The sequence below is a fragment of the Zea mays genome, chromosome 4 (assembly GCF_902167145.1).
Source record: "Zea mays cultivar B73 chromosome 4, Zm-B73-REFERENCE-NAM-5.0, whole genome shotgun sequence".
Lineage (NCBI taxonomy): Eukaryota > Viridiplantae > Streptophyta > Magnoliopsida > Poales > Poaceae > Zea > Zea mays.
The window spans coordinates 192349864-192373768 of record NC_050099.1 but is presented as its reverse complement, the minus strand read 5'-3'; the positions used below and the strand labels follow the sequence as shown (position 1 = coordinate 192373768).

The following is a 23905-nucleotide window of genomic DNA, read 5'->3' as shown; positions in this document are numbered from 1 at the left end:
CAACAACACAAATACGCACACTAGTCACAACTTGAGCTCTAAGTTCACACACAGAGTTCTCAACTCAAGAAGAGCTCAAATTGCTATCACAAAGAATCAAATGCGCTAGAATGAAGTCTTGGTGCTTAGAGATGATCAAAGAATGCTTGTGTTTCTCCTCCATGCACCTAGGGGTCCCTTTTATAGCCCCAAGGCAGCTAGGAGCCGTTGGAGGCAATCAGGGAAGGCAATTCTTGCCTTCTGTCGGGTGGCGCACCGGACAGTCCGGTGTGCCACCGGACAAGCACTGTTCAGTGTCCGGTGCAGATTGCCTTCCTAAGTTGGCGCAGCCGACCGTTGAATATTTGGAGCCGTTGGCGCACCGGACACTGTCCGGTGTGCACCGGACAGTCCGATGCTCCCATCTGACCGTTGGCTCGGCCACGCGTCACACGCGGATTGTGCGGTCGACCGTTGGCGCGGCCGACCGTTGGCTCACCGGACAATCTGGTGCACCACCGGACAGTTCGGTGAATTTTAGTCGTACGCCGCCGATGAGACCCGAGAGCAGCCAATTGACCATCAGCCGGTCTGGCGCACCGGACACTGTCCGGTGCACCACCGGACAGTCTGGTGCACCCAGACCGAGCTGCATTTTTGCTGTACATAGCCCACTTTTCTCCAAAACGATTTCTCCTGTTTCTAGCACTTAGACACAATACATTTGTCTTCAAATCAATGTACCAAGTCTAGAAACATACCTTTCATCTTGATTTGCACTTTTTGAGTCTTTGGCACAAGTATCACTTAAAGCATTTGTGTTGGGCACTTAATCATCAAAATCCTTTAGAAATGGCCCAAGGGCACATTTCCCTTTCAATCTCCCCCTTTTTGGTGATTTATGCCAACACATCAAAAAGCAACAACTAGAAGTGCAACATTAATGCAAATGAGAACAACAATTGTTTTTCATTCAAATTTGGCATATTTGGATCATTCTTTGCCACCACTTGGTTTGTTTTTGCAAATCAAATTCAATTTCCTATCTCTAAGTCAAACACACTTGTTGAGTCATAAAGAGAGGTATTCCAAGAGAAATTGATCAAAGATTCAAAAACTCCCCCCTTTTCCCATAATCAAACATTCTCCACACAAGAGACCAACTTTTGACAAAAAAAGAGACAATAAGAGTATTTTGACAAAACAAAAGCTCTAACTCTCTAACTCTACTTTTTCAAAATTCTCAAGTGGTAGCTGATCCATTTGCTATGGCCTTAATTTCTCCCCCTTTGGCATCAAGCACCAAAATGGGATCATTTTTGGCCCTTTAACCTCATTGCCTCACCAAAATCGTCAATTAAGAGCAAAAAGGCAATAAGAGCAAAGAGATGAACTCGAAGTTAATTACCCTCTCATCGGAGTGCAGTGGAAGTCTTGCATGTTCTAAGTCCACCTTTCCCTTTCAATCCACCTTTGAGACTAAATCAAGAAAACTCATACACAAGGTTAGTCTTAAAGTGTCAAGTTGTAGCAAATCTCCCCCTAAATTTGTGCATCACTCACACATGGACTTGTGAGGTCCGGGATTCCTTGCACAACTTGAGCACTATAATTAAGCAACGAAATGCATAAAAGAACATGATCAAAGGCATAAACACATGTATGCTATAGATCAATCCAAGTTACGCGAATCTAAGACATTTAGCTCACTACGCAGCCTGCAAAAGGTTGAGTCATCTAGAGGCTTGGTAAAGATATCGGCTAGCTGGTTCTCGGTGTTAACATAAAACACTTCGATATCTCCCTTTTGCTGGTGGTCTCTCAAAAAGTGATGCCGGATGTCTATGAGCTTTGTGCGGCTGTGTTCAACAGGATTGTCCGCCATGCGGATAGCACTCTCATTATCACATAGGAGTGAGACCTTGCTCAGATTGTAGCCAAAGTCCCAGAGGGTTTGCCTCATCCAGAGTAGTTGTGCGCAACACTGTCCTTCGGCAACATACTCGTCCTCAGCGGTGGATAGGGCAACGGAAGTTTGTTTCTTAGAACTCCAAGACACCAGGGACCTTCCTAGGAATTGGCACGTCCCTGATGTACTCTTCCTATCAACCTTGCATCCAGCATAATCGGAGTCTGAATATCCAATTAAGTCAAAGGTAGACCCCTTTGGATACCAGATCCCGAAGCAAGGCGTAGCAACTAAATATCTAAGTATTCGTTTAACGGCCACAAGGTGGCACTCCCTTGGATCGGATTGAAATCTAGCACACATGCATACGCTTAGCATAATATCCGGTCTACTAGCACATAAGTAAAGCAAGGAACCTATCATCGACCGATATGCCTTTTGATCAACAGACTTACCTCCTTTGTTTAGGTCGACGTGTCCGTCGGTTCCCATTGGAGTCTTTGCGGGTTTGGCGTCCTTCATCCCAAACCGCTTGATCAAGTCTTGCGTGTACTTCGTTTGGGAGATGAAGGTGCCGTCCTTGAGTTGCTTTACTTGGAACCCAAGGAAGTAGTTCAACTCGCCCATCATCGACATCTCAAATTTTTGAGTCATCACCCTGCTAAACTCTTCACAAGACTTTTGGTTAGTAGAACCAAATATTATGTCATCGACATAAATTTGGCACACAAATAAGTCACCATCACAAGTCTTAGTGAATAAATTTGGATCGGCTTTCCCAACCTTGAAAGCATTAGCAATTAGAAAGTCTCTAAGGCATTCATACCATGCTCTTAGAGCTTGCTTAAGTCCATAGAGCGCCTTAGAGAGCTTACACACGTGGTCGTGGTACCGTTCACCCTCAAAGCCAGGGGGTTGCTCTACGTACACCTCCTCCTTGATTGGCCCATTGAGGAAAGCGCTCTTCACATCCATTTGGAACAACCTGAAAGAATGGTGAGTGGCATAGGCTAGCAAAATACGAATAGACTCTAGCCTGGCCACAGGAGCAAAAGTCTCCTCAAAGTCCAAACCTGCGACTTGGGCATAACCTTTTGCCACAAGTCTAGCCTTGTTCCTTGTCACCAACCCGTGCTCGTCATGTTTGTTGCGGAACACCCACTTGGTTCCCACAATGTTTTGCTTGGGACGAGGCACCAGTGTCCAAACTTCATTTCGTTTGAAGTTATTGAGCTCTTCCTACATGACCAACACCCAATCTGGATCTAGCAAGACCTCTTCTACCCTGAAAGGCTCAATAGAAGATACAAAAGAGTAATGCTCACAAAAATTAGCTAATCTAGAGCGAGTAGTTACTCCCTTGCTTATATCACCCAATATCTGGTCGACGGGATGATTCCTTTGAATCGTTGCTCGGACTTGAGTTGGAGGGGCATGTGGTGCTTCTTCCTCCATAACACGATCATCTTGTGCTCCCCCTTGATCACACGCCTCCTCGAGATGAACCTGTTCACCAGTTTGAGTTGGGGGATGCACCATTGTTGAGGAAGAAGGTTGATCTTGCTCCTTTTGTTCCTGTGGTCGCACATCTCTGATCGCCATGGTGCGTATTGCGGCCGTTGGAACATCTTCTTCATCTACATCATCAAGATCAACTTGCTCTCTTGGAGAGCCATTAGTCTCATCAAATACAACGTCGCTAGAGACTTCAACCAAACCCGATGATTTGTTGAAGACTCTATACGCCTTTGTATTTGAGTCATAACCTAACAAAAACCCTTCTACAGCTTTGGGAGCAAATTTGGAATTTCTACCTTTCTTCACTAGAATATAACATTTACTCCCAAATACACGAAAGTATGACACATTGGGTTTGTTACCAGTTAGGAGTTCGTATGACGTCTTCTTTAGGAGGCGATGAAGGTAGACCCGGTTTATGGCATGGCAAGCTGTGTTCACAGCTTCCGTCCAAAACCGTTCGGGCGTCTTGAATTTACCAAGCATCGTCCTTGCCATGTCTAAAAGTGTCCTGTTCTTTCTCTCTACCACACCGTTTTGCTGTGGTGTGTAGGGAGCGGACAACTCGTGCTTGACTCCTTCCTCCTCAAGGTACTCCTCCACTTGAAGATTCTTGAATTCGGACCCGTTGTCGCTCCTTATCTTTTTCACCTTGAGCTCAAATTCATTTTGAGCTCTCCTTAAGAAGCCCTTTAGGGTCCCTTGGGTTTCTGTTTTATCCTGCAAAAAGAATACCCAAGTGAAGCGGGAAAAATCATCAACAATAACAAGACCATACTTACTTCCCCCGATGCTGAGGTAGGCGACGGGGCCGAAGAGGTCCATGTGAAGTAGCTCCAAAGGCCTTGATGTGGTCATCACATTTTTGCTATGATGAGAGCTTCCCACCTGTTTACCTGCTTGACAAGTTGCACAAAGTCTATCTTTTTCGAAAGTTACATTTGTTAGACCTAACACATGTTCTCCCTTTAGAAGTTTGTGAAGGTTCTTCATCCCCACATGTGCTAGACGGCGATGCCACAACCAGCCCATGCTAGTCTTAGCGATTAAGCATGCATATAGATCGGCCTCCTCCTTCGAAAAATCAACTAAATAGAGTTTGCCGTCTAGTACACCCTTAAAAGCTAATGAACCATCACTCCTTCTAAAGACAGACACATCTACATTTGTAAATAAGCAATTGTAACCCATATTACATAATTGACTAATGGACAACAAGTTATACCCGAGCGACTCAACTAAAAACACAATAGATATGGAATGCTCGGATGAAATAGCTATTTTTCCTAGTCCTTTAACCTTGCCTTGATTCCCATCATCGAATATGATTGAATCTTAGGAATCTTTGTTCTTGACGTAGGAGGTGAACATCTTCTTCTCCCCCGTCATGTGGTTTGTGCATCCGCTGTCGATAATCTAGCTTGAGCCCCCGGATGCATAAACCTGCAAGACAAATTAGGCTTGGGTTTTAGGTACCCAACTCTTGTTGGGTCCTACAAGGTTAGTAACAATAGCCTTAGGGACCCAAATGCAAGTTTTGTCTCCCTTTCATTTTGCCCCTAATTTCCTAGCAACCACTTTCTTATTTTTGCATGTGAGTACAAAATCAGTATTGCAGGCATGAATAACAGTAGCATTTTCATTATGCATTTTCCTAGGCACATTAACAACATTTCTCCTAGGCATATGATGAACAACATTTTTCTTAGGCATATCCCTACCATGCACAAAGGAAGAGCTTGAAGCAATCATGGCATGTGAATTATAAGCATTACAACTCCTATTATGATAAGCATTTCTAGAAAATTTTCTATCATAAATAAATGCATGATTCTTTTGACTATTATTAGCCATAGGAGCCTTTCCCTTTTCCTTGTTGAAAATGAGAGCTCTTGGGCTTGTTAAGTTCTTGGCTTCCCTTTTAAAGCCAAGCCCGTCCTTAATTGAGGGGTGTCTACCAATAGTGTAGGCATCCCTTGCAAATTTTAGTTTGTCAAAGTCATTCTTACTAGTCTTAAGTTGGGCATTAAGACTAGCCACTTCACCATTTAATTTTGCAATAGAAGTAAGGTGCTCAACACATGCATCAACATTAAAATCCTTACACCTATTACAAATTACTACATGTTCAATACATGAGCTAGATTTATTTGCTACTTCTAACTTAGCATTTAAGTCATCATTAACACTCTTTAGACTAGAAATAGACTCATGACAAGTAGATAATTCACATGAAAGCATTTCATTTCTTTTAACTTCTAAAGCAAGAGACTTTTGCACACTTACAAATTTATCATGCTCTTCATATAAAAGATCCTCTTGCTTTTCTAGAAATCTATTCTTCTCATTCAACGCATCATTTAATTCATTGATCTTATCAATTTTAGTTCTATCTAAGCCTTTGAATAAACTTGCGTAGTCTACTTCATCATCACTAGATTCATCATCACTTGAAGAAGCGTATGCAATAGTATTTCGAGTGCTTACCTTCTTCTCCTTTGCCATGAGGCAGGTGTGATGCTCGTTGGGGAAGAGAGACGATTTGTTGAAGGCCGTGGCGGCGAGTCCTTCGTCGTCGGAGTCGGACGAAGAACAATCCGAGTCCCATTCTTTTCCAAGGTGTGCTTCGCCCTTAGCCTTCTTGTAAACCTTCTTGTTCTCTCTCTTCTCATTCTTTCCTTGTTCCTGGTCACTATCATTATCGGGACAGTTAGCAATAAAGTGACCAATCTTACCACACTTGAAGCAGGAGCGCTTTCCCTTCGTCTTGCTCTTGTTGGGATGCTCCTTGCGACCTTTGAGCGCTGTCTTGAAGCGCTTGATGATGAGGGCCATTTCATCTTCATTTAGCCTGGCCGCCTCAACTTGCGCCACCTTGCTAGGTAGCCCTTCCCTGCTGCTTGTTGCTTTGAGAGCAACAGTTTGAGGCTCGTGGATCGGCATTGGGCCATTCAACGCCTCATCAACATATCTTGCCTCCTTGATCATCATTCGCCCGCTTACAAACTTTCCGAGTATTTCCTCGGGCGTCATCTTGGTGTACCTAGGATTTTCATGAATAGAGTTTACAAGATGAGGATCAAGGACAGTGAAGGACCTTAGCATAAGCCGGACGACGTCATGGTCCGTCCATCTCGTGCTTCCATAGCTCCTGATTTTGTTGACCAGGGTCTTGAGCCTGTTGTACGTTTGAGTTGGCTCCTCCCCCCTGATCATTGCGAACCTTCCTAATTCGCCTTCCACCAACTCCATCTTGGTGATCAGGGTGGCGTCGTTCCTCTCATGTGAGATCTTGAGGGTGTCCCAAATTTGCTTGGCATTATCCAAGCCGCCCACCTTATGATACTCTTCCCTGCACAAGGATGCTAAAAGAACAGTGGTAGCTTGTGCATTTTTGTGAATTTGTTCATTGATAAACATGGGATTATTCGTACTATCAAATTGCATTCCATTTTCTACTATCTCCCATATACTTGGATGAAGAGAGAACAAGTGGCTACGCATTTTGTGACTCCAAAATCCGTAGTCCTCTCCATCAAAGTGTGGAGGTTTACCAAGAGGAATGGAAAGTAGATGAGCATTGGAATTTTGCGGAATATGAGAATAATCAAAAGAAAAGTTTGAGTTGACCGTTTTCTTTTTCTCATCGTCGTCTCTTTGGGAAGAAGAGGACTCGTCGCTGTCGTAGTAGACTATCTTCTTGATGCGCCTCTTCTTCTTACCATCCTTCTTCTTGTGACTTGAGCCCGAGTCAGTGGGCTTGTCGTCTTTTGGCTCATTGATGAAGGACTCCTTCTCCTTGTCGTTGATCACCGTCCCCTTTCCCTTAGGATCCATCCCTTCGGGCGATTAGTCCCTTTCATGAAGAGAATGGCTCTCATACCAATTGAAAGCACCTAGAGGGGGGTGAATAGGTGATCCTGTAAAAACTTAAAACTTAAAGCCACAAAACTTGATTAAGTGTTTGCACAATGAAATCAAGTGGCTAAGGACCAAGCTCTTGTGAAACACAATAGTCACAATGAGAACAAGCACAAGAGACACGATGGTTTATCCCGTGGTTTGGCCAAGTACAACACTTGCCTACTCCACGTTGTGGCATCCCAATGGACGAGGGTTACACTCAACCCCTTTCAAGTGATCCAAAGATCCACTTGAATACCACGGTGTTTTTCTTTCTTTCACTATATCCCGTTTGCGAGGAATCTCCACAACTTGGAGCCTCTCGCCCTTACAAATGATGATCACAAAGAAGCACGGATGTAAGGGAGGGAAAAGCAACACACACAAGTCTCAAAAGCAACAACACAAATACGCACACTAGTCACAACTTGAGCTCTAAGTTCACACACGGAGTTCTCAACTCAAGAAGAGCTCAAATTGCTATCACAAAAAAATCAAATGCGCTAGAATGAAGTCTTGGTGCTTAGAGATGATCAAAGAATGCTTGTGTTTCTCCTCCATGTGCCTAGGGGTCCCTTTTATAGCCCCAATGCAGCTAGGAGCCGTTGGAGGCAATCAGGGAAGGCAATTCTTGCCTTCTATCGGGTGGCACACCGGACAGTCCGGTGTGCCACCGGACAGGCACTGTTCAGTGTCCGGTGCAGATTGCCTTCTTAAGTTGGCGCAGCCGACCGTTGAAGATTTGGAGCCGTTGGCGCACCGGACACTGTCCGGTGTGCACCGGACAGTCCGGTGCTCCCATCTGACCGTTGGCTCGGCCACGCGTCATGCGCGGATTGCGCGGTCGACCGTTGGCGTGGCCGACCGTTGACTCACAGGACAGTCCGGTGCACCACCAGATAGTCCGGTGAATTTTAGCCGTACGCCGCCGACGAGACCCGAGAGCAGCCAGTTGACCATCAGTCGGCCTGGCGCACCGGACACTGTCCGGTGCACCACCGGACAGTCCGGTGCACCCAGACCGAGCTGCATTTTTGCTGTACACAACCCACTTTTCTCCAAAACGATTTCTCCTGTTTCTAGCACTTAGACACAATACATTAGTCTTCAAATCAATGTACCAAGTCTAGAAACATACCTTTCATCTTGATTTGCACTTTTTGGGTCTTTGGCATAAGTATCACTTAAAGCATTTGTGTTGGGCACTTAATCACCAAAATCCTTTAGAAATGGCCGAAGGGCACATTTCCCTTTCAGTACTCCCTCTGTCTGGTTGAATTTGTCGTTCTAGCCGAAATGAGATGTCCTTTGAATTTGTCACTTCGACGGTCCAACTCCCGTAAAGGGCATCCACTCGGCGTACATATACCGCACCCACTCGAGCACCCATTCCAGTATACTCCGCCGTCGTCGTCTATTCACACCTTTGGTGCCGCTTTGATCAAGGAGCCAACGATTAAATACTATTTAACAGTTGTATTGTATTCACTCTTAATCAAGATAAACCAGGGTTACATCCGTCATTTGCCATCTTCTGTAACCTATCTCAAAATGGCTAGAACGACTAATTCAACCGAACGGAGTGAGTTTTATATATTATGATCATGTTCTAGTTATGTTGTCGTTTTAATTATTGTTCATGATAAGATCATTGTGTTAATTGGAACATGGAGCTTAACTTGAGATATCCGTGCTACCACAAGGGTGGAATGGGACGTCCTTGGCTGACTAATTAGGAAAACTAGTGGAGGACTACCTTACCCGAAAGGGGCAAGGGCGGTAGAGGAGTTGCGTATAGGGAGGTTCTCGGGTCGATCTTGCTAAGATGACTTTTCGGATAAGGGATTCCTATATTGCCCTTCTCAGAAACCGTGGCGGGTTTTTTAAAGCTAGTGGAACTTTGTAAAGCCCTCGTAGTAGATCCCTATCCATTCACCTCGGAAGTGTCTAAGGGTCTTGCAAACCCTGGCTAGACGGGATACACGACTTGTGGGTAAAGGGCGCAACCTCTGCAGAGTGTAAAACTAGTATATCTGTCGTGCTCACGGTCAAGAGCGACTCAGGACTCTCACATGATTAATTTATGAAATTAAACTTAATTTGTCATTTGCATTGTATTGTGGGTGTTATTATTAATTGTGATCTCTTACTTAATTGGGTTGATATCTACTTATACTTAGTAACTGCTAATAAAACTCTGATCAACTTTAAAAGCAATGGTTAGCTTTAACCATCTTTTTTGGTAAGCCTTACACTTCACATGAACCTCACTGTAAGTGAGCTCATGCACATTATTCCCCACAACTTGTTGAGCGATGAACGTATGTGAGCACACCCTTGCTATACTCACACCCCAGGTCAAGGATATGTACCGCCAAGATGAGGAGCATGAAGGATATCGCGATAAGTTCGTGAGAGGTTTAGGCCATCGTCTCCCAGTCAAATATGGTTGCGGAGGATCGTTGTCTGCATATGATGTAATTATTTAGCTATTTTGTACATAAATCCTATTATATAGTAAAAATGCGACATTCGTTTCTATAACATGAGTCATCATATGTGTGAGACTTGATCCTATCACATATTTGATTTGCGCCTGAATTTGACCTTAAGTCTGGGTGTGACAAATCGTAAGGATACCATACTGGAAACTGATACCAACATATTCAAATTTATTCCCGCGGGTACTAAGTGTGAATTATTATCGTTACTATTTATGTTCCAACGACTCTTAGTTGTTACTATGCACTGAACAACCCTTAGATAGCAAAACTGCAAAGATCTGTTTGGTATTTGGAGCCTTTGCTCCTAACGTGAAGCTGACCGTACCGTAAGGCAACCGTTGGCCTAGGGGCGGGCATTTTAGAACCGAACCCGAATAGACCGAATTATCGGTCTATTCGAATTTTCAGGTTCGGATTCGATTCCTATATGTGCTATATTTCGGGGTATGAGTTCGGGTTCGATTTCTAACCTTTAAAACCCGAATAGACCTAATAACCCGAAATATAAAAATCTCTTAATATGTGATAGTATTATTATATAATTTATGAACTTATTAGCTAGAAATAATGATATTATCTTAACAATAGTATATATATCTTTGTATGCTAATTTTTATAGTCACTTGTAGTAGTAATAGTACTTTCAATTAATTATTTATTGTATATATTTTAACAAAATATACTAGTTTCTCTACAGTTCGGATCTATTTGGTGGGTCGAATAGACCGAACTAAAATTATGAGTCTATTCGTGTTCGATTCCTAAAATATTTTGAAAATCATAAATCTAAATAGACCGAACTGAATTATCCTAATAAACTGAATACCCAGTCCAACATTGGCCATCCCGGGCCCTCACTCGTGGGACGAAAATAGCAGACATTTTTTGTTCACGAGAGGAATACAAAGCGTGCATGCATTTCGCAGAGAGAGAGAGTCACAGAGAAGATACCATACTAGATCCTATCACACATTTGATTTGCGTTTGAATTTGACTTTAAATTTGGGTGTGACAAATCGTAAAGAGATACCATACTAGAAACTGATACCAATATATTTAAATTTATTCCCATAGCGGGTACTAAGTGCGAATTATTATCGTTACTATTTATGTTACAACGACTCCTTGGTTGTTACTGTGCACTGAACAACCCTTAGATAGCAAAACTGCAAAGATCTGTTTGGTATTTGGAGCCTTTGATGCTAACGTGAAGCTGACCGTACCGTAAGGCAACCGTTGGCCATCCGGGGCCCTCCCTGATGGGACGAAAATAGCAGACATTTTCTGTTCGCGAGAGGAATACAGAGCGTGCATGCATTTCGCAGAGAGAGTCAGAGAGAGAGAGAGTCAGAGAGAAGAGACAAAACGCGTGGCGTGGAGGCACGACGACGATGGCCGTACGTCGTACAGCTGCTCCCGTCTGCAATCGCACGCTGACGCCGTCGTCAAGAGACACGCACGGACACGGTCCTTGGCCACGACGCGCATGCTGCCGTCGCGACGCGTCCCCAGAGTTTGACACGCTCCCTCTCCCTCCCCACAGGCGGAGCCGCTCCAGTTCGCCACGTCATCATAAAAAGGCAAGGACCAGCCCAGCCAGCCAACCCAAGGAAACCTGCCCGTTGCTTTGCTCCCCCCTTCGGCATCTCTACCTGCGTGCGTCACCGGCATTTAATCCCGCGTTCCATTCCGAACAGCGAGCACAACCACCGCTGCTGCGATCTCGCCGTCTCCCTCCTCCACGCCGTCTCGGTCTCCCTCCCATGGCCGGCTACCCGCCTCCCGGCTCCGGCTACCCCTACGGTCCCGGCGGGGGCTACGGCGCCCCGCCGCCGCCCTACGGCTCCTCGCCCGCGCCCTCCGCCCCGCCGTACGGCGAGAAGCCGCCCAAGGAAGGCAAGACCTCGACCTCCTCCGCGCCCCCCTACTACGGCGCGCCTCCCCCATCCTACGGCGCGCCGCCCCCCTCCCAGCCCTACGGCGGCGGGGGCGGGGGCGGGGGCGGGTACGGGTACGGCGCCTCGCAGCCGCCGCCCTACGGCGGCGCCCCGCAGCAGCAGCCCCCGTACGGGGGCGGGGCCCCGGCAGGGTTCGGCAGCCCGTTCGCGTCGCTGGTGCCCTCCGCGTTCCCGCCCGGCACCGACCCCAACGTCGTGGCCTGCTTCCAGGCGGCCGACCGCGACGGCAGCGGCATGATCGACGACAAGGAGCTGCAGTCCGCGCTGTCCGGGTACAACCAGAGCTTCAGCCTCCGCACCGTCCACCTCCTCATGTACCTCTTCACCAACACCAACGTCCGCAAGATCGGTGAGTGCGCCAGACGTCGACGACCGACCTCACCCTGAGACCTCCTTCCTTCCCCTCGACTGTCGTAAAATTGCAATTTCTTTCTGTTGTTCTTGTTCGATCTGTCGCGCAGCACGGATCGATCTATCGAGACAGAGCGTTAGTTCCTAAAACCAATCATGGTGTTCTCCAGGTCGCCAAAAAGAACTGCACGCGGCAGCAGGCCAGCAGCAAATGCTTCCTCCAACTTCTTTTAGCTTTTTCTAAAAAGTAACTTCTAAAATGTTAAAAAAAAGTCCCATAGCAAACTTGTTGGCGGTACCATCTCCGGCTACCTACCGAGCTGCGGCGCTGGCATCTGGCAAGAAGCCAGACGAACTGGGACTTGGATTTAGGGCCAAATATTGATTTGATCAACTAGACCCATTTCTTTATGCGCAGGGTCCAAGATGATCATGTAGAGTAGTAGGCTGTAGATGACTTGCGTGCATATGGGATTAAGTTCCAGTACTGACCATGCGCTGTACATACTGCAAGGAACGTGGAGTTCTTGTTGGCAGCCTTTATTGTAGACCATGAACCTTCTTTTATAGTGTGTCAACAGGTCGAGTACTGCTAGTAGGCCATGTCGCTCCCTAGCCATTTGCCTGTAAATGCTGGCCGCCTGGCACATAGTTTGGCAACCAAGGAGGCCCCATGGATTCAGTCAGCTCTAGATGTGTTTATTTAGAAATTATTTACTATCTGCCACAGGCATACCAACTGGTCTGTTCTTTGTTCTGTACTGACAAACTAGCAATTTGATCATTCCTTAACGAAGCAGATAGTTTAGTTAAATTTTACACTCTGATCGAGTGGCCAATATTGAATCGATCAAGTGCATCCATTTCTCTATGCGCAAAATCCAAGATGGTCATGCAGATGACTTCATGGTTATAAGGTTATTTTTTTAGTACCGATGATGTGCTCAAAACATATTGTACTGTAAGTAACATGAAGTTCCCCTATGGAACTTCTCTGTAGCGTTTGAACAAATGAAGTATTGCTAGTAGGCTATCTCACTCTCAAGACTTTCGATGTAACAGTGGCACATAGTTTGGTAATGGTAATGATGCCTTTTGGGCAATCCTGTTTGCTGGAGTTTGGATCCAGCTGGGTACTGATTCTGTGTGATTTGATATTCTTAACTTGATCTTCGTAGTCAAAACAATTTGTGCAAGATTTTCATATACCATTTTATTCAAGCCATGAGACGAATGTTTCTTCATTCGTGTGACCTTAAAAGGCCAGTGCTAACTTGTGTTCCTTTTCCTCTCCCTTTTTCTGACTAGTACGAAGCACACCTATATCAGATTCAGTATTTCCTTTCTATGTCCTGTACAGTCTGCTTTTCTTGATAAAAATATGCTAATTTCTGTTTCTGCCCTTTCAGGACCCAAGGAATTTACTTCTGTGTTTTACAGTCTTCAGAACTGGAGAGTAAGACGACCTGCAACTCACTGCTCCCTTTTCCACTTCACTTGTATGTATGCAAAATTGACCAACGAATTATTGCAGTGAAGTGATGTTTTTTGCTGTATTTTTCAGGCAATATTTGAGAGGTTTGATCGTGATCGAAGTGGCAGGATCGACATGTCAGAACTGCGCGATGCTCTTCTCAGTCTCGGATATTCTGTGTCTCCAACTGTCCTTGATCTGCTTGTGTCTAAATTTGACAAGACTGGGGGCAAGAGCAAAGCAATCGAATATGACAACTTCATTGAGTAAGGACCTCCCTTCAATCTAACTGCTGCTCGTTTCTTAACAATGTTTGCTGCACCTTATCAGTAAGGAAATTATTGTATTTTCGCAGTGTTGTTGTCATGGATGTTCATAACTGGCCTGATATCATCAGCCTATGAGTAATAAAGTTATTTTATAACTAGTTAAAGGATTACTTTGACTGATATGTCAATGAACTGCCCTGCTAAGTTCAGCTATGGTTTCTGATGCAAGACTATTGACATGTCTAAAACTGATTTTTTTTATGTCCTATCTGCATTCAGTTTGCCCTGTACCTCAACTACTGACCGTGTTTTCTTTTTTCTTTCTTTACCTATGCAGATGCTGCCTCACTGTTAAGGTAACTAATAACGCCTGCACTGTAGTGTGCAAACTCGACCATTTCAAACTTTCTCTTTGCGTCTGATCTTGCAAATGCAGTTACGAACGATCTTACCTGTGGTCATTGTTTTTTGGATCACTTCGCAGGGGCTGACAGAGAAGTTCAAGGAGAAGGACACCGCCTACTCTGGGTCGGCGACTTTCACCTACGAGGCCTTCATGCTGACCGTGCTGCCTTTCCTCATTGCGTAGTGGCAGTCCACTCCGCCGCTCAAAACAAGCTTTATAAGCTTTTCCAATAGTACTGTAATATTATGCCTGCTGTAAAGAGATTTATGTTCGCAGAGTTGTTTTTAGACGAGTTGTTTTGATTCTGGATTTAACTTGTGTTGTGAATCATAAAGTTGCTCTGAAATGGAGAATGTACCTGTTGGTTGAACAGATGCTTTGTGGTTGTGGTATGTGGTTGGTATTGGTGGCTCTAGGGATGGCAATGGGTAAGCTATCTACTGGACACACAAAACCATATTCATATCTAGAGATATAATGCCTCATATCCATATTCACTATCCATCATAGATATACCTATACGCCCTATACGCATTAACATTATAATGGACATAATCATTTAGACCACGAAAGTAATTACCACATATAAAATGTTAAAACTACATACCTTATCGATATTAAAAGATGTTAAAATAACATATTAAGATACTAAATGATATATTACCTTAGTGCTAGCATGATAAATTTATCGAATCCAACATAATTTTATCACAAGGTTAACAACATTTAGCATTAAATAACAACACCATTATAAGCTCATGCATGAGCCTCTTAATTTGAACCCACATATCATATGTTAGCGAGTTTCCTATCAAGTAGCGGGTATGAACAAGAGAAAATATACTATATCCAGTGGGACATAACAAATGACCTAATAAAATACTCATGTGTATCAAAATTTGGTATATAATGAGACCATAGAGTTGGCCAAGAACTTCGTTTCCTTAAGGCCATGGCTCGTGGAAATAATGGTGCCTTGCATTGCGTTCATTCATATATAGAACAATCAGCAAACAGGAAGATCGTGTAATTGCAGGACAATATATATATATATATATATATATATATATATATATATATATATATATATATATATATATATATATATATATATAGAACAATCTGCTAAAGCTGAGCCTAGCCAGTGGTTCATTACTTATTCCAAACAAGACGCAAAAATCGGATGCAACTTCTTTTCTCCATGCATCCCCTCTTCTTCAGCTAAATGTCGTCAGGACCGCTGGGGAGCGGGGCGTAGCCGTTGGGACTCGCAGGAGCTCCGTTCGATTTGGCAACTGGTATGCACTTGAGGACGGCACCGACGACCAAGCTAACCGATCCGAGGCCGACGCTAAGCAGCCAAAGCCGCCAGTCGAGTGGGACGGTGCTGGCAAAGGTGCCGAGCAGCTCTACGATCACCACTTGGAACAGGACCGTCGCGGCTATGATCGCGATGAAGATCCAGTTGGTGACCATGCCGCGGAACACGTTGATCTTCTCCATTTCTCTGCTGTTTATTTCGTTGAACACCTGAGACAGACAGACAGACAGGCAACATGATTTTCGAGCCCGTCAGATCGTATGCTTATGCGCTGACCAGAACAAACATTTTGTCTGTGAAGAAGCATTTGGATCATGATCCATTACCACCCCTACCAGTAACCAAAGTGTGTCGATAATGATGCGCTCACCTGGCAGAACACGAAGGAGTTGAATATGAGAGTATTGACAACAGATTTGGAATCCGCGCCCTTGATGTTCAGAAACTGTTCCCCGCCAAACATGAGGGCTCCGAGCACAACCAACTGGTACAAACTTTGCCCAATGATATTTCTCCACATGACCTTGGTGATGAAGCTTTCCCCTCGCCCGACAGGTGGTCTCTTCATCATGTCATCGTTTGGAGGCTCCGTTGCTAGAGCTAGAGCTCCTAATGTATCCATAATCATATTCACCCACAACAGTTGCACCGCTGTGAGCGGAGCGCTCCCTGTTGTGATACGAGGAGAGCCAAACATATTGTTATTTCGATAGGGGGGATATTAGGAATTTACTAAGACTATCTCCCGCAGTTTACCCATCCCGGCATATCCATATTCAAACTATATTCTGCAAACAATGCAATCTACAGTGCAGAACAGTGTTTTTGGGTAAAACGACCATGGCAATACTGGCATTGGAGAAAGGAAACACTACTACAGATGATGATGCGCGCACCTGTAATGCATGCTGAGACGAAGTTGATGACCAAAGCAACAATGTTGACAGTCAGCTGGAACTGCACGAACTTTTGGATGTTTATGTAAACCGCACGACCCCACCTCGCGACATTTATTATAGTTGTGAAATTGTCATCAAGCACTATCACATCAGCACTCTCCTTGGCAACCTGGAAATATGTCAGTTTATATAATTATCTTTCAAGGGACATGGTGAGTTGCTGAAGGAAAAGGCTCTTGTAAGTGAAAATTTCCAAACTATTTGAATCATGTAATGACCTAAGATTAAGATCTAAAAATTACTAGGTAGGTTATTTTGACCAACTCTCGAATCATAGAGTCACAACCTATGTATCCCTGTCATTCATGAACCAATGCGACATAATAATCCAGTACCTCTGTTCCTGCTATGCCCATAGCAAGGCCGATATCTGCTTCATGCAACGCTGGAGCATCATTCGTGCCGTCACCTGTCACAGCAACCACCTCGCGAAACATACCTCGCAAGTTCGTCACAAGGGTATGCTTGTCCAACGGTAAAGAACGAGCCATGACCTGCCGATGTTGAAAGACGATCAAAATTGAGAGAGAGAAAAAAAAGAAATCTTAATAGATATTAGCGGTTGAGGGAAGTGAAATGAACCCGAATCTTAGGTATTATGTCCCTCATCTCTTCTGGGCTCTTGCTGCGGAATTCTGGCCCTTCTATTGCTAGGTCACCATCAGTTAGTATCCCACACTCTTTGGCTATAGCTTTGGCTGTATTGATGTTGTCACCGGTCACCATTCTCACGACGATGCCAGCAGACTTACAGGCCTCCACAGCGTCCTTGACTCCTGGGCGCAAGGGATCCTTGATGCCAAAAATGCAGATTAGAGTGAAACCACTTGTTGGGCTATCTGCATCGTCGTCGTCGTCCTCGAGACCATCCACATCCTTATACGCCAAGCACAGTGTCCTCAAAGCATCTGAAGCAAAGGAGTTGATAGTATCCAAGACGATCTTTCTCTGAGCTTCTGACAAGGGGACGCTGTTCCCATCGCCATCTATCATCATGTCGCACATCTCCACAACGATCTCCGACGCGCCTTTGGTGAACCAGCGGTACGAGCCGCCATCGTGCAACGAGACCAGCACCGCCATCTTCTTCTTAACCGAATTGAACGGCTCGACCTTGACCTTGGTGCAGGTCCTATCCTCAGCACCAAGACCTTCCAGTTTCAAGCCAAACTCAAATATTGCCCTCTCTGTCGGAGTTCCCAAGACAGTCTGCTTGCCATCCTTCTCATTGACTACCTCTGCGCTGGTGTTCTCAAAAATTCCTTGCAGAAGCAGGCTCAATGTGGCTGGAGAAACGGCAGAAGCCAGATCTTCCAAACTACTGCTATCGGTAACCGATTTTGAGACCTCGGATGCCCATATCTTGTCGACCACCATATGGTTAGTAGTCAAAGTTCCCGTTTTATCCGTGCAGATGGTTCCGGCAGATCCCATAGTCTCACACGCTGAAAGGTGCCGGACAAGTGCCTTATCATTCATTAGCTTCTTCATCGCAAATGCAAGGCTCAGAGTAACAGCAAGAGGCAGCCCTTCAGGAACAGCGACGACGATAATAGTGACAGCAGTCGCGAAGTAGTTCACTATAGTCAGCGCATCAGTAGAGTACCATTTGGACAGACCAACCGTCAAACCTTTCTCAATGAGGAACCTAACCATCAGGACAACAAATGTCAATGTGGCAAACAACAGGCCGATCTTGCCAATGATGGTTGCAACTCCGTTCAGCTTGACCTGCAGCGGCGTCTCGTCCTCTCCTCCCTCGCTCAGCGTGCTCATCAACCTTCCCCACTCGGTGCGCATGCCGACGGCGGTCACCATCATCTTAGCTGACCCATCCTGAACCTTAGTCCCCGCCAAGATGAATGGCTTGTCCTGAGAAACATAGACCGGCTCGCTCTCGCCTGACAAGCTGGACTCGTCGATCAAAAGGGAGTATCCATGCACGTACAGCCCGTCGGCAGGCACCTGGTCTCCGATGGACAGATGCACGATGTCACCGACCGCCAAGTCATAGATAGAGACCTTCTGCCGGGATCCGTCTCTGGTCACATGGATGAATATCTTCTTCTTCTCATTGTCAAGCTCCTTGAACTGGAGCGACTGCCTGTAGTCACTGACAGCAGTGACCATGACAACCAGCAGGATGCTGAGCATGATCCCCAGGCCATCGTACATGCCCCTGGGCCAGCCTTCAGACGCCAGACCGACGGCAGCAGACAGCAGAGCGCACACCATCAGGATGATCAGAGTCATGTCCTGCAACGCGTCCCACACAAACATCCAGAACGTTCTCGAAGGCTTCTCCGCGTACCGGTTGACGCCGTAGATGCTTTGCCTCGTGTCTAGGTCGCTGGCAGATATGCCATGGTCCAACGCCGACCGGATCTTCTTCGACACCCCGTCCACCCCGCCGTGCATCTTTAAGGCTTTCGCGTCGTGCTTGCTTGTGATCGATGCCAGCTCGTCTGGGTTTATGGAGAACCCAGCGTTTCTGATATCCTCTGTGATCCGGTAGTCTTTGTGCTTGGCACCTTTAACACCGCCATCAGGACAGAGTTAGATGCATGGGAGTTAGCAGCAGAATACACTGCAAGACAAGCAGCAGCAGGTATGGTATGTAATACATGCATACCATCAATGAAGGTCATGGCAGCCTTCTGCACATAGAGGGCAAGCCGGATTTTTTCCTGCGAGAAGAAAGAATGGAAAGCTGATGTGACTTTACGTGCATAAAGGAATGATGATATTTCTTTCATTGCTTGTGATTTGAGATACAAGGTACTGCGTGAATATTGAGACGATGCTCTGTAGTTTATTAGAACCCGTTCCAAAACTCTAGAGCTAATTGTTAGTCATCTAATAAGTTATTAGCTGGTTTTAGCTGGATTAGAGCCGCTAACAAATAATAGTTAGAGGGTGTTTGAATACACTAGAACTAATAATTAGTTAGCTAAGGGGGTGTTTGAATGAACTAGATGGTAATAGTTAGTAGCTAAAATTAGTTGAGACATCCAAACATGCATCCTAGCTAATGGTTCAGCTATTAGCTATTTTTAGTAAATTAGTTAATAGTTAGGTAAATATTTATTAGCTAGCTAATTCCAATAACAATTTGTAACTAACTAACTATTAGTTATAGTGCATCCAAACATCCCCTAAAAATTGTTAGTGAAATTAGCTAGCTAACAAATAACTAACTAAGGGCCTGTTTGGTTTGAGGGACAAAAGATTAGTCCCTCCATTTTAGTCTCATTTAGTCTCTAAATTGCCAAACGGTGTGACTAAAACAGGGACTAAACTGTTTTAGTCTCAATAGAACCAAACAAGGTAGGAACTAAACTTTAGACTCTTAATTAAACTTTAGTTCATGGACTAAAGGAACCAAACGGGCCCTAACTATTAACTAGTTTACCAAAAATAACTAATAGCTGAACTATTAGCTAAATTGTTTGAATGTCTCAACTAATTTTAGCCACTAACTATTAGCTCTAGTTCATTCAAACAACCCCTTATTTTAGAGGTATAGCTAACAACAGTTAGCTGGTTTATTACTTTATTAGCTCAGTTGTCCTAAATCTCTGAGCTAATTCTAGCGGCTAACTATTAGTAGCAGACTACAGTATTCCTTCTGTCTCCCCCTTGAAAATGGGCGTGCGTGCAACCACCTGGGGCTGGCTAGGATGCGCCAAAACTAGAGCACATACAATAACTACTCCTAAAATCATCCACTAGCTAAATAAGACAAAAACGTTGGATTCTCCGAGTCAAGGAAAAAAAAAGAAAAGGGTTAAAAACTAGGCGCATCTTGATAAGTCATCAGACTCTGACATCTTAGATAGATATTGACAACAAGGCTATGACAGGCAATTGAGGAGGGTCCCCCAGCGACGACGGGACCAATGTGGGGGTGGGTGATGGTGATGCTGCTGCCTGTCAGCCTGTGTGTGCACTTGCCCTGCTTTGACCCTCTGGTGCTGCCTGCAATTTCGGAAGGCTGCTTCCTGGAAGCTTCCTTCCTCCCATGGAGGTCGCCGTCCTACTCTGTCTTGCTTGACCAGGTAATTTGACCGCGTATCCGCTGTATGAAACAGCAGCATGAAGCTGCTGAAACAGCAGCATAAAAGTTGTGGCTTTTTTTTCCGTCGATTGATAAATTGCATGTAGACCAGCAGCTAGATGGTATGACAAAGACCACCAGGCACCAACCAGCCTGGTAAACCAGTCATTCGGCTTTACTGCTTACTTCTCTACAGTCTACATGCCGTAAAAAACGCGCCTTTGTGCAGTCTACAGAGTGCACTTGTTTTTTTCTTTTCTTTTTTCTTGTTTAGGGCAAGAGGTAGATAGGGATGAACCAGATGCGGTTAGGCTGGCATAAAGAGATTATTACATAATGGGTTGGGTGGGTGGACAGGGGGGAAAAAGGGTGGCAAAATTAATCGCATACGGAGAAAGCATCACGTGCCGGTGCCGGGCGAGAGATCGGAGGAGACGACGAGGCAGCGTCCAGCGTGCATGGCGATGGAAAGGGAGGCTAGCAAGCAGACAGCAGAGTGGCGGACGAAAGGCAGCTGGTTGGCTAGCGACTGCTTTGATTTGGCCGGTACGCGGAAGCGGAGGAGGACGTAGCGCGTATACCTGGGTGGACCGCCGCTGGGCCTCGTCCAGGCTGCGGCGGTGGAGGTCCGGCACCATGCGGAAGCGGCGGCGGCGGTTCTTGACGAGCGCGCCAACGGCGGACCGCCATCGCCGCTGCGCCTCCTCAGAGGGGTTCTTGGGCGGCACGTCGAAGTGCTCCTTCAGGTAGCTCTCCAGCCTCTCCATCGCTCCCTTCGCGCAGTCTCGGTCGCACGCCCAGGCCGCGAGAGCGGGGGAGATGCGGTGGGGGACTGTGGGGGGATTTCCGGCCCGGACCGACGGGGGAGACGAGGGAGCACTGGCCTAGTGGCCTGTACGGAAATGGTTTATATATATACACCACAAGTCTATGTTCCCAATCGCATTCGCACACCCTTTAGGCCCGTTCGGATGGATCGGATTGACCTGTTTTCAGGCTCATTCTAGGTGAAATAAATTGGTCCGGTTTGGAATTCAGTTAGAGTCATTTCAACCGTTCGTTTAGCTTTGAACTGGAAGCAAAACAGACCCGGTTTAAACTTTCTTCTCCTTCCATGATCCGGAACAAAACCTTATGTGTCTCCTTTGGATAGAATCCTGGTCTTAGTAACGCAAATTCACCAGGTTTGAGTGAACCAGCTGGATCCACTCTATTTGGGTCAGGAATAAAAACAGACATGTTTTCAAAACGTAACAAACGAACGGGCCCTTAATACCGTTTGTTTCCGTAAATATAATGTAATGGTAATGTTAATGATTCACAATATATTAATAGTAAGTTTAAATAATACGGTAACAGTTTTTAATATGATATCATATTATATTTAGACTTAAATAAATATGATTTAATATTATTAGTTATCGTTCACGTTACTAATATATAAATCAAACACCACTAATAGCAAGGACTGTTTGACACTGCTCTAATTCAGTCGAACTATAGTTTATAACATAAATTTAAGTGGTTTATAAAATGTTTTAACTTAAATAATAAATGACATGATATGTCTAAATACATTCCAAAGTTTTACGACACTAACTTTACTATTTTTCGAATCTTTGGCCGAAACAAATATAGCCAAACTGATCGTGAAGTATTATTTTATATTAAACTTATTTAGTAGAGCTTCGTCTCCTTTGAAAACCACTTCGGTTCTAGCTCCTTGGCTAATTGGCTTTTCTGTAAGAGCAAGTGTTGTTTTGCAATTCGTTTGATGAAACAACTTCTCATGCATTTTTCTTATAAATGGTGTATGAAAAAAGTAAGAGGGGTGATATAAGCTAGGTTTTTTATGCTCTGGCTCATAACAAGAAAACGACTATTTTTTTGAAGGGCTCTTAACGAGAAACCGTTTTTTACCGTTTGGCATGCTTCACGAGGAAGTGGAGATGCATCCAAAGAGCCAGACCAAAAAAGTCCTAAGGCCGTCTTTAGTAGGGCTCTTGCATCATCAACTTTAGCTTTGATTCTAGCTCATCTAGAAAAATAGCTCCTTTCTTATTTTAAGCAGGAGCTTGTGGAGGAGCATTCTATTTGATTAGAAATGCAGCTCCTTCTATTTTTACGGGAGAGAGAGAGGTGAAAAAACACTTTTTTAGGCTCCCAACTTCGCTCAGTTTATGGAGACAATTTCTTTCTATTTTTATAAAAAAAACCAGTAGAGAAGTCTACCGTTTGATAGATTTTTTTGAAGAAGATGGAGCAACTCCAACGACGCTGCTGAAAAAGGTGATTTTGGGGTCGATCTTTTATGTCCATATGCTCTCTGCCAAGAGCTACGGTGGAGACGGGTCCGTGTTTTTTATTGCTTGAGTCTTCCTAGGAATTAGGGATGAAAACGGTCGGAAAATGTATTTATTCGGTAATCAGTTTTTTCTTTGATTACAAATAAATAGGATATAGAATATACAATACAAATTTGTATTCTTATTTTTAACATCCAGCTTGTTAAGATTCATAAAAGGTAAATCTCAAATTCATCCTACATTTTTTCAAATAATAGATATAAACTTCGGTATGGATTCGGAAATAAATTCGGTAATTTTTTCAACCTTTTGTTTTGTAGGGAGCAAATAATACATAAAACAACTTATATAATATTTTATTCATATTTGTACTAATGTGCTTGATAACATAAGAAAAGATCAACATCAAATTTTATACATATCTATTTTAAAATATTAAATTTGTTCTAACAGTTCCGATTACCACTTTCATCCCTACTAGGAATTGTGGCAGCTTGAATAGTGTTGTAGAAGAATAGTATGAGTTTAATTTTTTTAAGATAATTTTCTTGAAACAATCCTTAATAACAAGTTCTGAGGAACGATTTTATATAGACTATTGAAGCTGCTCAACTCCAGTAATTATCTAAAATAATTCTAAAATCAATAATTAAGGTAGTTAACATAAACACTTCTCTCCAACAGCTCTCTAAATTAACTTCATAATTTAACAACTTCTCATCTATCGTCATTTCCTCTCTACATTTAATAATCATTTAGCAACTCCTTAAACAAAATGTTGACAGTATTATTTAAAAAAACAAAACTACAATATGTATATAGAGAACTATTAGAAAACTTATATTTTTTTACTTGCAAAGTTATTTAGCAACTTCTTAAATTTATATAACTATTGAAGATTCTACAATAGAGCTTTTTTGAAAGAGCCCTTCCGATTCCCAAAGGCTAATAAAGGTAAAGGAACCGGCTGGCGATGGCGCCACGTTGTAGC

The 23905-nt window shown here is 44.2% G+C and overlaps 2 protein-coding genes across 2 annotated transcripts; one reads left to right on the top strand and one right to left on the bottom strand.

Annotated features, from left to right (window-relative positions):
* Window positions 1-11427: 11427 nt before the first annotated feature.
* Window positions 11428-14641, top strand: LOC100280890 (uncharacterized). The gene is made up of 5 exons (NM_001367146.1): window positions 11428-12120; window positions 13532-13578; window positions 13687-13862; window positions 14203-14221; window positions 14350-14641. Exons 1-5 carry the CDS (start codon window positions 11577-11579, stop codon window positions 14452-14454), a joined length of 891 nt encoding a protein of 296 aa, NP_001354075.1. The 5' UTR covers window positions 11428-11576; the 3' UTR covers window positions 14455-14641.
* Window positions 14642-15397: 756 nt separating this feature from the next.
* LOC103654328 (probable calcium-transporting ATPase 8, plasma membrane-type) lies at window positions 15398-21502 on the bottom strand. The gene is made up of 7 exons (XM_008681173.3): window positions 21190-21502; window positions 19184-19238; window positions 17134-19082; window positions 16887-17045; window positions 16489-16660; window positions 15963-16261; window positions 15398-15801 (listed from the first exon to the last, which is right to left on the bottom strand). Exons 1-7 carry the CDS (start codon window positions 21373-21375, stop codon window positions 15493-15495), a joined length of 3129 nt encoding a protein of 1042 aa, XP_008679395.1. The 5' UTR covers window positions 21376-21502; the 3' UTR covers window positions 15398-15492.
* Window positions 21503-23905: the final 2403 nt, after the last annotated feature.